This window comes from Odocoileus virginianus, chromosome 5 (genome assembly GCF_023699985.2).
Source record: "Odocoileus virginianus isolate 20LAN1187 ecotype Illinois chromosome 5, Ovbor_1.2, whole genome shotgun sequence".
Classification (NCBI taxonomy): Eukaryota; Metazoa; Chordata; class Mammalia; order Artiodactyla; family Cervidae; genus Odocoileus; species Odocoileus virginianus.
The window spans coordinates 6671155-6686648 of record NC_069678.1 but is presented as its reverse complement, the minus strand read 5'-3'; the positions used below and the strand labels follow the sequence as shown (position 1 = coordinate 6686648).

The following is a 15494-nucleotide window of genomic DNA, read 5'->3' as shown; positions in this document are numbered from 1 at the left end:
TCTCTCCATTAGTTTGTGTGATCTTTGATTTCTTTCATCAGTGATTTATAATTCTACATACAGGTCCTTTGTCTCCTTAAATAGGATTATTCCTAGGTATTTCACTCTTTTTGTTGCAGTGGTGAGTGGGATTGATTCCTTAATTTCTCTGTTGATTTTTCATTGTTAGTGTATAGGAATGCAAGAAATTTCTGCGTATTGATTTTATATCCTATGACTTTACTAAATTCATTGATTAGCTTTAGTACTTTTCTGGTGATATCTTTAGGGTTTTCTATGTATAGTAACATGTTTTCTGCAAACAGTGTTTTACTTCTTTTTTTCGGTTGGGATTCCTTTTATTTCTTCTCTGATTTCCATGGCTAGGACTTCCAAAAGTATGTTGAATTATAGTGGTGAGGGTGGGCACCCTTGTTTTATTCCTGATGTTAGAGAAAATGTTTTCAGTTTTTCACCTTTGAAAGTAATGTTTGCCATGGATTTCTCACTTTTTTCCTTGATGAGTCTGTCAATTTTATTTGTCTTCTCAAAGAATCAGCTTTTCATTTTATTGATTTCTGCTATTGTTTTCTTCACTTCTTTTACTTTTATTTTTTCTTTGATCTTTATGATTTCTTTCCTTCTACTAACTTTGGGGTTTTGTTCTTTTTCTGGTTGCTTTAGGTGTAAGGTTAGGTTGTTTAATGTTTTACTCATTTCTTGTGGTAGGCTTGTATAACTTCCCTCTTGGAACTGCTTTTGCTGCTTCTCATAAGTTTTGGTTTGTTGTGTTTTCATTTCATTTGTTTCTAGATATTGACTTCCTCTTTGATTTTTTTCAATGACCTTTTGGTTATTTAGAAGCATATTGTTTAACCTCCATGTATGTGTTTTTCCATTTTTTCCCATTAATATGTAATCTCATAGCCTTGTGGTCAGAAAAGATGCCAGATATAATTTCATTTTTCTTAATTTTATTGAGGCTTGATTTGTGACACATGATGTGATCTATCCTGGGTGATGTTCCATGTGCACTCGAGAAGAAAGTGTATTCTGCTGCATTTGGATAGAATGTCCTGTAGATATCAGTTAGGCCCATCTATGTGCAGATATGTGTGTCTGCCTACAGTGCGGGAGACCCGAGTTTGATCCCTGGGTTGGGAAGGTCCCCTGGAGAAGGAAATGGCAACCCACTCCAGTATTCTTGCCTGGAAAATCCCATGGACTGAGGATCCTGGTAGGCTATAGTCCATGGGGTCACCAAGAGTCAGACATGACTGAGCGACTTCACTTCACATGTACAGATGACACCATCCTTGTGGTAGAAAGGGAAGAGGAACTAAAGAGCCTCTTGATGAAAGTGAAAGAAGAGAGTAAAAAAGCTGGCTTGAAATTCAACATTCAGAAAGCTCATATCATGACATTCAGTCCCACCACTTCATGGCAAATAGATGGGGAAACAATAGAAACAGTGGCTGACTTTATTTTTCTGGGCTCCAGAATCACTGTAGATGGTGACTGTAGCCATGAAATTAAAAGACAGTTACTTCTTGGAAGAAAAGTAATGACCAAACTAGTTCAGTTCAGTTCAGTCGCTCAGTCATGTCCGACTCTTTGCCACCGCATGAATCACAGCACGCCAGGCCTCCCTGTCCATCACCAACTCCCAGAGTTTACCCAAACCCATGTCCATCGAGTTGGTGATGCCATCCAACCATCTCATCCTCTGTCATCCCCTTCTCCTCCTGCCCTCAATCCCTCCCAGCATCAGGGTCTTTTCCAATGAGTCAACTCTTTGCATGAGGTGGCCAAAGTATTGGAGTTTCAGCTTCAGCATCAGTCCTTCCAGTGAACACCCAGGACTGACCTCCTTTAGCATGGACTGGTTTGATCTCCTTGCAGTCCAAGGGACTCTCAAGAGTCTTCTCCAACACCACAGTTCAAAAGCATCAATTCTTCAGTGCTACTGTGTTGGGTACATAAATATTTACTATTGTTGTTTCCTTCTTGGATTGATCCCTTGATCAATCTCCTTCCTTATCTCTTGTAATATTCTTTATTTTAAAGTCTGTTTTATCTGATATGAGAATTGGTATTCCACCTTTCTTTTGATTTCCATTTTCATGGAATATCTTTTTCCATCCTCTCATTTTCAGTCTGTATGTGTCTCTAGGTCTGAAGTGGGTTTCTTGTGGATAGTATATACATGGGTCTCATTTTTGTATCCATCCATCCAGTCTGTGTCTTTTGGTTGGATCGTTTAATCCATTTGTGTTTAAAGGAATCACTGATATATATATGTATATATTCCTATTGGCATTTTCTGAATTGTTCTGGGTTTGTTTTTTATCTTGTGTCTCCTGCCTATGGAGATCCCTACGCTAAAGCATTTATTTTACAGCTCGTTTGGTGGTGCTAAATCCTCTTAACTTTTGCATGTCTATAAAGCTTTTGATTTTTGTATCAATTTTGAACAAGATCCTTGATGGGTAGAGTAATCTTGGTTGTAAATTTTTCTCTTTCATTACTTTAAATATATACTTTCATTCCCTTCTGACATGTAGAGTTTCTGCTGGCTGTTAACTATATATGGTTTGTGTTGTATATTACTCCATTGCTTTTCCTTTGCTGCTTTTAATATTTTTTCTTGTGTTTAATTATTATTAGTTTAATATGTATCTTGGTGTGTTTCTCCTGGGTTTATCCTGTAAGGGACTTTCTGTGCTTCTTGGATTTGATTGACTATTTCCTTTCTCATGTTAGGGAAGTTTTCAACTATAATCTCTTCAAAAATTTTCTCAGACTCTTTCTTTTTCTCTTCTTCTGGAACACCTATAATTCAAATATTGGTGCATTTAGTATTGTCCCAGAGGTCTCTGAGACTATCCTCAGTTCTTTTTATTCTTTTATCTTTATTTTGCTCTCCAGCAGTCATGTCCACTATTATCTTCTTCCTGTTTTTCTGCTATTGCTTTCTTCTAGAGTACTTTTAATGTCAGTAATTGTGTTGTTTGTCACTGTTTGTTTACTCTTTATTTCCTGGAGGTCCTTTTTAAGTGTGTTAAGTGATTCTTGCATTTTTTCCATTCTAATTTTGAGATTTTTGGATCATCTTTACTATCATTACCCTGAATTCTTTTTCAGTTAGTGTGCCTGTTTATCTTCATTTATTTGATCTTGTTGGTTTTTACCTTGTTCCTTCATTTGCACAATACTTCTCTGTCTTTTCATTTTATCTGACTAACTGTTTGAAGTCTCCTTTCCCCAGGCTACAGAGTTGTAGTTCCTCTTGTTTTTAGTTTCTGTCCTCAATAGGTGACTTTGGCCCAGCGGTTTGCATAGGTTTTGTGTTGGTAGGGACTTGTGCCTGCGTTATGGTGGAAAAAGGTGAGTTTTTTTTCCCTCTTACGGGTAAGGCTGTATGAGGTGGTGTTTTGGAGTTTCTTTGGGAAGCCTGTCCGCTGGTGATTGATTTGTGATCTTGTCTTGCTTGTTACTTGGGTAAGGTATTCTGTGCTAGGTGCTGCTGGCAGTTGGGTGCTGCCAGGTCTTGGATACAGGTGAAGGCCTTGGTGGAAGTTCTCACTAATTAATAATACTCCTTGGGTTGAGGAGTTCTCTGGCAATCCAGTGTCCTGTACTCATTGCTCCCAGCCCAGAGAGTCAGGCCCAGTTTCTGACTGAGGAACGAAGATCCCACAAACTGTTGTTATGGTAATGAATGAGATTAAAACAAGCACACAAAAACAGGAAAAGCAAGAAACAAAAAATGAACTCCAGACAAATGGTAAATGCAATACCAGATAAATAGTAACGATAACAAAGTAACATACACACCACACACATATACACACAAACAAAACCAAAACAGTCCAAAGAAAACAAAATACAAGAGAGTGGCCTGGCTAGCGAAGGAAACCAAAAGTGATATTAACCAATTAGAAACAAAACTAACTAAAACAGAAAACAAGTCCAAAGCAAAGTGCCAACTGAGGAATAAAGCAAAGGAAACAAAACAAACTAACAAACATGGTGGAAAAAAAGAATGAAAAAAAAAAAAGAAAAAGAAAAGTTAAATAGAAGTATATAAAAATATTTATATATATTTAAGAATAACTACAAGAAAAGAAAAATAAGAAAAACAAACAACTCCCCCCAAAAGCAGCCAGACAACTGCTCAGAGCCAACATAGAGGTAGAAGTATATAAAGGAAATAAAAAGTGTGATTAAAAACAGTTCTAAAATGCTTAAATAGGGGTAATAATAATAAAAACAACAACCACAGCAACAGAGAAAAAAAAAGAAAAAAATTCAGAAGCAACTACAGAAGAAATCAAAATACAAGAATAATAATAAATGTTTTTCTCGGGTCTCAGCTGTCAGTGCCTTTTTCCCCACTGTGAGTCACAGCCCACTTCCACCTCCAATACTGGGGGAGGGACTGGTCTCTGGACCTGCTATGGGGACAACTCAGTCTCTAATCTGGCCCTACTCCTGCATGTTCTTGCCTCCAGTGTCCACAGCTGCCAGAGCTAGGGCATTTTCTTTTGTGGGAACACTCATTGTCACAGAGTCTACCGAGTTGATTGTATGGATTTCATCTGCTGCTTGTATAGCTGGTAGAAAGGTTTTTGATTCTTTCTTTAGCCATTCCATTCCTGAAGCTCAATTGTGGTTTTATCCCTACCACTGCATGTGGGTCATCCACAAGAATTTGCTCCTGGGGGTGCACTGGAGGATTTGATTCTGTGCTAGTGTGGACTGGGTGTGTAAGTGGTGCAGCTGTTTGGATTACAGGGACCCTGGCAATGCCAGGTATGCAGGGAAATCTGGTCACTACAGGCACAGGAGATATGACACTATTAGGGTTTTTTCTAGCCTATGGTATCTTTGCCCCAGTGGGGATTAAGCATGGAGATGGCACAGCTACTTGGATTGCAGGGACCCTGGTGGTGCCAGGTGTGCAGGGAAGGTGGTGACTATGGGCAGAGGAGATACAGCATTTTAGGATTTTTTTCTAGTCTCTGGCTGCTTTGCCTCTAGTAAGGATCAAACTTGGAGGTTGTACAGTTGCTCGGAGCGTGGGGACCTTCATGATGCCATGTGTCTAGGGATGCCAGCGGCCAAGGTTCAGGAGATATAGTACTATTATTAATAGAATCTTTTTCTAGCCTTTGGCAGCTGGACTTCCAAAGGGCCTCCCTAGCTGGTCCTTGTCTATTGTTTGACATATCAGGCACTCAAAGGGCCACCCTCTCTGGGCTCTTTCTCTAATGGGCAGCTGCTGGCACTTGCATGTGGGGAGAGAGGCTACAGTGATGGCTTCACCCTCTGCCCCTAACTCAGCAGTAGTTCCCTGCTTCCTGGTTTTGCTCCAAAGGTATTCCACACTCTGATCTCCTCCCTCCTGTCCCTTTGGGCCATCTCCCCACAGCCAACAGCAGTCCTCACCCTGGGATTGCTCTCTAATCACTAGGCTCCAGCTCCCAGCCACCATACATTCTGGTGGACTTGTATTCTTGTCTGGGCTATGTAAGGCTGCGGCATGGATTGTTTGTGTGGTTCTCACTCCATTCAGACTACCACAGATCAGCTGCTTCACTCTCCAACAGCCTCAATTGCCCCTGTGTGAGGTCCTCACCCCTGTTTCACCCCCCCCCCCCCACTCTGTGGGTGCAGGTCTGGTCCTGCTCACTCTCCTCTTTTTCCCTTTTCTTCCTTCATCCTGTTGATTTTTACTTGGTTCCGGTGGTCATGGACTCATGCCAGTTTCAGCTGGTACATTGCAAGGTCTTCTGCATCTGAAGAGGTATTCCTGATGCATCTTTGAAGAGAGATGCGTTCTACGTTTGACTACTTCTCTGCCCCTGTCTTTCTGTCTGTATGAGTCTTTTTAAATAAAAATTTACAGGGCTCTGTCCATTAAACCCTCTGTCATCATATTTAGTTTTGGAATTTACTTAATGACTTGTTTACTCTTTTTTAAAAATTTTAGCCAAAGAGAAAGTCATAATTCTCTTCACAACTATATTTGAGAAGTTTGATTATTTTGAATGTATATGTGCTTTGGTTATCATGATTTGTTAATGTTCTTAAAATAGGCAGAAAACCAAAAGCTTTTAGATGAGAAGAAACAATTTGAGAAGATTGCTGAAGAATTAAAAGGAGCAGAACAAGAACTAACTGGGCTTCTCCAAACCAGAGAGGTTCGTTTAAAAAGGATACATTTTTTTCTTTCAAGTGTTTTGTTAGTAGGCTACAAATTTACATTGTAGATTATATGGCTGTTAGATTTGCACAAGATTGCTTTACAAAATTCCTCTTGAACATGTGTTTCTGTTGTATTTAGTGTGCTAACAATTGATTTAAAACAGAGAACCTCCGTATTATAATGAGGCAGAGAAATGTCAACATTTAAGATACCAATAATATAAACATGGCTTGTAACAATACATTTCTTGATGCCTTGTAAGTATTTATTACTTGATACTTTTAATTTTAGCTTTTATTAAGTTCTTAGTTTAAAATTAATTGATACTTTTAATCTTAGCATTTATTAAGTCCTTAGTTTATAGTTCTCATGTTATAGTTTTAGAATGTCTTTTATTTTTAAGAAGTGTTTTCCGTCTATTACAGTATTAACATTGTAATTGTCTTTCTAACATAATAAGACTAGCTTACTTTTCTGATATTGCCTGATTTCATTAACTAATATATTTTTTTCTTAATAATGTGATAATTTAGTTGAAATTGATTACTTGGAAGTATAAAACAGACAACAGTATTTTATATTATGTAAGTATAATTTTACTGGTTGAGCTTCAGAATATGAAAATGAAATTTACTTTTAGTACTACATTTGTCATTGCTCACTGTATTAAATTTAATGCTCACTAAATGGCATTAAATCAATTTAAATTTAGAAATTTTGGCATATTTTTTACCAAGTATATAACTTGCTTACATAGAGTGACCGTACTTCTTAAGTGAGAAAATTGTAAAAGCATTTTCTGTGATAGTATGTGTTTATTTTCCAGAAAAAAGTACATGATTTGGAAATACAGTTAACTGCCATTGCAACAAGTGAACAGCATTATTCAAATCAGGTTAAAGAGCTGAAAACTGAGCTTGAAAATGAGAAGTATGTTTTCTATCTATAAAGTAGTTTTTGTGTTCAATTCCTAAACTTTCTGTAGTATTATAAAATATTAACTACTTTTCACTGTAGTTAATACTAAATTAGTAAACTATGTATAATGCTTTTTTGAATAGGCTTAAAGTTTCGTTTTATTTCTGATTAAAGATCAAAATAATTTATCAATTTCATTGTTAAAGAAACTACGTATTATTGACGTAAGAAGAGTATATCACAAACTTGAGAACTATATTAGAAGAGTGATATATATTTTTTGGAGATTATTTAGTTTCTTATAAAAATAATCATTTGTAGTTCTAGCTGTAGTTTTTTTGGTTGTTTTACTAAATTACTTTGTAGGTTTGAATTGATGAAATGACAGAAATATAAGTTCATCTCTTATATTGTCCAAGCATAATATTTAGTTGCTTCACCTACTTACTAAATTTAATTTCTAGAGAAAATAGGAGGAAATAATTGTTATGTTGTCACTTAGGAAGAACTAAATTCAAGGAGGCAATCTAGTGGAGAGCATAATTTTTGTATTCTAGTTGCTTTTCAGCTCTAGATAAAAATAAGAAAGAAATAATTTACTCAGCATCTTGTCACTTCTCTTTCAGCTTCCATTCCCAGCTTCTGGTACCTTTTCAACAGTACTTTTGTAGGGGCTCTGGGTAAAATTCATCTATTAACCAAAGTCCTTTTTAATGAATTAACTGATTAATATAAATTTGTGTTATCCTTGGTATATTTGCTTTTTCAACTTTTCATTTTTTAATTAAAACACTTTGATGAGTTTCCAGCATTAGTAAGTAGGAGATATAGGTGCTTCTGAAATCATTCCATGAGCCACACACTTCCCTTCCCTCGTTTAAAATTGATCCTGGTTGGAACTAGTAACAGCAGTAATCTCTTTTCTGATGTAGAATATTTAAGACCTTGTAAGAGCAGTTTAAGTGTTGTGCATATGCATAAATTTTATTTATTTTAATGAAAATATTAATATTCATTTAAATGAATTTAGTAATATTTAATTAAATAATTAATGTCTCATGTAATACTTAAATCATCAGAAATTTGAAATAGTTTCTAAGAGACAGTCTGCTAGAAAAAAAATATTATATGTAAAATATAATATGCTTTTCAAAATATGTGGAAAGATGAAGGGGGAAGCATTATGGGAAATATGCTAGGAAATATATGACATCTCAAAAAACTTATTATAGAAAAATTTCAAATATATACATTGTTAAAAGAGGGAATAATGTAATGAACCAGCATATACTTACCGTGCACGCATGCATGTGTGCTTGCTAAGTCACCTCAGTTGTGTCTGACTCTGTGACCGTTATGGACTGTAGCCTGCTAGGCTCCTCTATCCATGGGATTCTCCAGGCAAGAATACTGGAGTGGGGTGCCATGCCCTCCTTTAAGGGATCTTGATCAAACCCGTGTCTCTTAAGTCTCCTACACTGATGGGCGGGTTCTTTACCACTAGCATCACTTAAGAAGCCCGTATACCTATCACTCAGCCTCAAAAATTCTTTACTAAAAGCCAGTCTTGTTTCATTTGTAGCCCCAGCCATTCCTTTCTTTCGCCTAAGATTATTTTGGATAAAATTCTATATTATATAATTTTATGTGTAAATATTTTGGTATGATATGTTTTTTTTAAAAAAATAGGCTGAAGAATACTGAACTAACTGCAAGCTGCAACAGGCTTTCACTGGAAAACAAAGCACTAGCACAAGAAACAAGTGATATGGCCCTAGAACTCAAGAAACAACAAGAAGACATTAATGTGAGTTGAAAAAGAAAGTATCAGTGACAGTTTTCTTACTGTAAAATTAGGGGCTTAGAAGAGATTACCACTGAAGATTCTTTCAGCTTTAAAAGTCTGATTATCTTAGATTATCTGATTATCTTTTTCTTCTAAATACTTTGTTTTAGAAGAAAAATATGCGTATTGGTCCTCAATGGTAATAAAAGGCAACAGAAGATGGATGCTCCCTATTGATAAAGTTATTCTAATTTGAAGCATCAAGATTTTTATGCAGTGTTTTAATAAAGTATTCAGGTATTTGTTATCAAATAATATAAGACACTGTGCAACATACAGTGATAAATAAAATATCATCCTCCCTCTTTAGGAGTTTATGATTCAATAAAAAAATGCTTAAAATATATGTATTGTTTTGGATACAAAGTGCTATCAGAGTTCACAGGATTACCTCTGCTTTGGGGAAAGAGAAGCCTTCAGAAGAATATAGCAGTAAGTTTTGCCTTAAAAAATGAGTAATTATGAGCTCAGTAGGTGCAATGAGTGGAAAAGCATTCCTTAAAGCCATAACAATATGTACAGAGGACACAAGTCTCAAAGTATCAGTGGGAAACAGCAAGTAAGACTTATTTTTTTAGCTATTATTAGTATATAGATATTATTAGGGGAAGAGAGTAAGACTGGAAAAGTTGTGTGGCACTATACAAGTTAAATAGTCCATTCTCTTGTTTTATTTATAACTAAATGAATTTTAAGACAGATAAAGATCTTAAATGTTAGTTTCAATTTTATTTCTGTTGAAGTAAAATAATTAATATAAACAACACATTATTTCTTTAGAATAGCAAAAGGCAAGAAGAAAGGATGTTGAAACAAATAGAACATCTGGGAGAGACAGAAACACAATTAAGGCAAGACTAATGCATTGGCCTTTTTGACTAGTCAAAAATAGTATTTCCTTTCTATTAACTTGTAGTTAATTTAGATTAACCTTATGTTTAATATAAAATAAGGTAAAAAATTAGACTTAAATTACTGTTTTGGAATTCTGCTTAAAAATAAAATTGTAATAATACCTATTTTATATTTAGTTTGAAATAATGATATTAGATACAGAAATTAATTTGAAAGTATCATAAATTTCCTAATAATTAATATTAATTTTAGAAAGTACACTAATCATATGTCAGAACATTTAGAAAGGATATTTAAAAAATCTCATATTATTTTAAGTATTTTCTGTTTTTCTTGGTGTTTTTACAATCATCTACTTTAGTACCTGTATGCCAGTCAGTCAAGTGGATATAGCATTTTAATTTGGATATTTACATTTTACAGTTTTTCACTTTCATAAATAATACTGTAGTAAACATTTTGGCACATACAGATTTTTTCTAAGTATAAATTTCAAGTGTGAATTTATTGAGTAATGTATTTCAATTACTTTTGATAGACAAATGATTTCTAATAGGTTCTATCACTTGTAAAGTATGCAATACAACCAATATTTTATGAAAATGCTGGTTATAAAAACTTTTAATTACTTTTGGTTATTATCATTTATTTATTTGATGATATAATAGAAATAACTTACAGTTCTTAGGATTTATAATTTTCATGTTTTGGGTAAACTTTGGAATTTTTTATGTGTGCTTACTAGAGTTTCTTCCTTCTAAATTGCTTATATCTATTGCCTACTAATATTTTGAGATCTTGATTGCTTTCTTACTGATTTAGTTAAGCTTTTAAAAACATATTAATCCTTATATTGTTTTATTTACAGCACATATTTTCCCTAACCTGTCGTTTTCCTTTTACTGTGGGTAATTATTTTGTCATACAGAATTAAAAAAGCATTTTTTATTAAATATAAATTGCCTTTTTGAAATTTTTTTCCCATTGCTTTTATTAATTTATAAATTTATAAATGGACTTAGAAGTTTATTTTTTCCTGCCTGCAATCAAATATTAATATTTTCTTTAGTTATTTAAAAAAATTGATGTATTGATATTTAGTTTACCTTTCTCTTTTTCAAATAATAAATTAATAAAATAATTTCAAATAATAAAAGCATTTCAAGTATCAATTTACTTTTTTTTTCCATTTATTTTTATTAGTTGGAGACTAATTACTTTCCAGTATTGTAGTGGTTTTTGTCATACATTGACATGAATCAGCCATGGATTTACATGTATTCCCCATCCCGATCCCCACTCCCACCTCCCTCTCCACCCGATCCCTCTGGGTCTTCCCAATGCACCAGGTCCGAGCACTTGTATCATGCATCCAGCCTGGGCTGGTGATCTGTTTCACCCTAGATAATATACATGTTTCGATGCTGTTCTCTCGAAACATCCCACCCTCGCCTTCTCCCACAGAGTTCAAAATTCTGTTCTGTACATCTGTGTCTCTTTTTCTGTTTTGCATATAGGGTTATTGTTACCATCTTTCTAAATTCTATATATATGTGTTAGTATACTGTATTGGTCTTTATTTTTCTGGCTTAATTCACTCTGTATAGTGGGCTCCAGTTTCATCCATCTCATTAGAACTGATTCAAATGAATTCTTTTTAACGGTAATATTAAATATTAGTAATTAGTAAAAAAAAAATAGTAATATTCCATGGTGTATATGTACCACAGCTTCCTTATCCATTTGTCTGCTGATGGGCATCTAGGTTGCTTCCATGTCCTGGCTATTATAAACAGTGCTGCGATGAACATTGGGGTGCACGTGTCTCTTTCAGATCTGGTTTCTTCGGTGTGTATGCCCAGAAGTGGGATTGCTGGGTCATATGGCAGTTCTATTTCCAGCTTTTTAAGGAATCTCCACACTGTTTCCCATAGTGGCTGTACTAGTTTGCATTCCCACCAACAGTGTAAGAGGGTTCCTTTTACTCCACACCCTCTCCAGCATTTATTGCTTGTAGACTTTTGGATAGCAGCCATCCTGACTGGCGTGTAATGGTACCTCATTGAGGTTTTTTTTTTTTTTTTTTTTTTTTTTTTTTTTAATTTTTATTAGTTGGAGGCTAATTACTTTACATCATTACAGTAGTTTTTGTTATACATTGATATGAATTAGCCCTCATTGAGGTTTTGATTTGCATTTCTCTGATAATGAGTGATGTTGAGCATCTTTTCATGTGTGTGTTAGCCATCTGTATGTCTTCTTTGGAGAAATGTCTGTTTAGTTCTTTGGCCCATTTTTGATTGGGTCATGTATTTTTCTGGAATTGAGCTGCAGGAGTTGCTTGTATATTTTTGAGATTAATCCTTTGTCTGTTGCTTCGTTTGCTATTATTTTCTCACAATCTGAGGGCTGTCATTTCACCTTGCTTATAGTTTCCTTTGTGTGCAAAAACTTTTAAGTTTAATTAGGTCCCATTTGTTTATTTTTGCTTTTATTTCCAGTATTCTGGGAGGTGGGTCATAGAGGATCCTGCTGTGATTTATGTCAGAGAGTGTTTTGCCTATGTTGTCCTCTAGGAGTTTTATCGTTTCTGGTCTTATATTTAGATCTTTAATCCATTTTGAGTTTACTTTTGTGTATGGTGTTAGAAAGTGTTCTAGTTTCATTCTTTTACAAGTGGTTGACCAGTTTTCCCAGCACCACTTGTTAAAGCGGTTGTCTTTTTTCCATTTTATATCCTTGCCTCCTTTGTTGAAGATAAGGTGTCCATAGGTTCGTGGATTTATCTCTGGGCTTTCTATTCTGTTCCGTTGATCTATATTTCTGTCTTTGTGCCAGTACCATACTGTCTTGAAGACTGTGGCTTTGTAGTAGAGTCTGAAGTCAGGCAGGTTGATTCCTCCAGTTCCATTCTTCTTTCTCAGGATTACTTTGGCTATTTGAGGTTTCTTGTATTTCCATACAAATTGTGAAATTATTTGTTCTAGTTCTGTGAAAAATACCGTTGGTAGCTTGATAGGGATTGCATTATATCTATAGATTGCTTTGGGTAGTGTAGCCAGAAAATTGCAGAAGAAGGTAAATTTCCAAACTCATTCTATGAGGCCACCATCACCCTAATTCCAAAACCAGACAAAGATGCCACAAAAAAAAAAGAAAACTACAGGTCAGTATCAGTGATGAACATAGATGCAAGAATCCTTAACAAAATTCTAGCAAACAGAATCCAACAACATATTAAAAAGATCATACTTCATGACCAAGTGCGCTTTATCCCAGGAATGCAAGGATTCTTTAATATCTGCAAACCAATCAATGTAATACACCACATTAACAAATTGAAAGATAAAAACCATATGATTATCTCAATAGATACAGGAAAAGCCTTTGACAAAATTCAACATCCTTTTATCATTAAAACTCTCCAGAAAGCAGGAATAAAAGCTATATATGACAAACCCACAGCAAGCATTACCCTCAATGGTGAAAAATTGAAAGCATCTCCCCTAAAATCAGGAACAAGACAAGGGTGCCCACTCTCACCACTACTATTCAACATAGTTTTAGAAGTGTTGGCCACAGCAATCAGAACAGAAAAAGAAGTAAAAGGAATCCAGATCGGAAAAGAAGTGAAACTCAGGCTGTTTGCAGATGACATGATCCTCTACATAGAAAACCCTAAAGACTCTACCAGAAAATTACTAGAGCTTATCAACGAATATAGTAAAGTTGCAGGATATAAAATTAACACAGAGAAATCCCTTGCATTCCTATACGCTAACAATGACAATGAGAAAACAGAAAGAGAAATTAAGGAAACAATACCATTCACCATTGCAACAAAAAGAATAAAATACTTAGGAGTATATCTACCTAAAGAAACAAAAGACCTACACATAGAAAACTATAAAACACTGATGAAAGAAATCAAAGAGGACACAAACAGATGGAGAAATATACTGTGTTCATGGATTAGAAGAATCAATATTGTCAAAATGACTATACTACTCAATTTACTTTTAACACTACTGTAGCTCTATGACCTTGTTTTTAATATGCAGCATTTTCATGTTTATTATTTTCTAAATAACCTGGTTTTTTTTTACTTTCATTAGAAAATTTAATGGTGTGATAATCTTTCCCAAATTTACAAATGTACAATATATTTATGGCATTACCTTCAGAGAGGTTCAGTGCAAAGATATACATATAGTACAAGGTGATAATTACTTGTAAAAATATGAGATGAGTGAACAAGGCACACAAGGCAATGTTTCTACAAATAGTACCAGCTACAGGAGTACAGGAGAAAAAATATATTCTTTTAATAAACTACTGAATGTTAATTTTTTTCATCTGTTTGTAAAAAAAAAATGTGCAAAAGTGTGTTTCTAATTATTCCCTAAATAGCCAGCACAGGTATTCTTCTGAGTCTTATCTAACAAAATCTGCAGTGTCTTTAATATCTTCTGTAGCCTGTAGTTGCACTGTAGCCTGGAGTTGAGCCTTTTTTCCAAGAAACCTTAGGAGCATTGACCTTTGGTTCATTCTCCATCTCGGAATAGAATGGATTTTCAAAGTTAACATTTTGTTTTGGTTTTCATTTGAAGATATTCCATTTTGTTGGCTGAGTTTCATCAGGACTTGAGGGACCTGGCTTTGTTTCTGAACCCTGTTCAGCAGGGTTAATGGGACTTCCATAGTTTTTGTTATACACCATTCCAGATTCAGTTACTGGGGCTTTTGTTGGCTGAGCCACCGTGATAGTAGTGTCCTTGGAGGCGTATGTTGGGTTCTCAAATATTATGGGTGGCTTCCTGAAGTCTGTGGCAAAATGTTCCCTTATTGCCAGTGATCTGTCAAGAGTAGACTCAGGCCCAAAACCGGTTATTCCAATATTCATGTTCACATCATCTGCTGATCTGAAGGTCACCCCATTTCCATTTTCAGAGGATTTAAAACTGCTTAAGCTTGACAGCTTGGACAGAGAAGACAAAAGAGAGCCGGTTTTCTGATAGTGGAAAAGTCCTAAAGTGGCTCAAGCAGCAATTATGATGATCAGGATGATTGTCAATAGCACGGACACCGTTAGTTCCTGGAGGAACACCTTGTGAAAGTCCCGTTCCACAATATTCTCCCATGTAACCACTAGAACACTTGCATTTCCACATAGTAGAACTTTTGCATTTGGGAAGGTTATTGTCATCAAAATAGCTGCTTCCTCTATTCATACACCTGCATGGAGGGGGCATAGTGACACCACTTACAGTGGACCCTGAAACATCTGCTAAAGGGTCCCAAGCTTCAGCAATACACTGATCAATAAACAGACACACAGATACAGATCTATAGATGCTTGATAGACAGCTGATAGGAGATCTTATTTTTTAAGACCTTCAAAATTACCCTTGCTAAAGATTGTAATATTGCAAATACTTCCCTGGTAGCTCTGGGATAGAGTTTTATGTTTCCAGTTTCCTTTTAATCCATTAGTAATTTAGATGATTTCCAAATATTTGGGGACTCTTGCTTGTAATTATATTCTGATGTATTAAGTTTTGATTTAGGTTTGATTAAAGAATGTGGTCAACTTAACTGTTGTAAATTATTTGATATTTACTTAGACCTAGTATGTCTCCCTCATAGGACTGTTTGGGCATTACATGAGGAAATATGAATAAAGCA

At 35.1% G+C, this 15494-nt stretch overlaps 1 protein-coding gene across 13 annotated transcripts in view; it reads left to right on the top strand.

Moving 5' to 3' along the window:
• SYCP1 (synaptonemal complex protein 1) overlaps window positions 1-15494 on the top strand; it is a 171445-nt gene that overhangs the window by 72646 nt on the left and 83305 nt on the right. For 10 of the 13 annotated variants that reach the window (XM_020873721.2, XM_020873713.2, XM_070467258.1 and 7 more), the window contains 4 exons: window positions 6081-6185; window positions 7017-7120; window positions 8798-8915; window positions 9735-9805. In XM_020873721.2, the coding sequence (XP_020729380.2) occupies window positions 6081-6185; window positions 7017-7120; window positions 8798-8915; window positions 9735-9805 (398 nt within the window). The remainder of the gene's footprint in view (window positions 1-6080; window positions 6186-7016; window positions 7121-8797; window positions 8916-9734; window positions 9806-15494) is intronic. The other 3 variants (XM_070467263.1, XM_070467262.1, XM_070467261.1) reach the window with 1 other exon arrangement.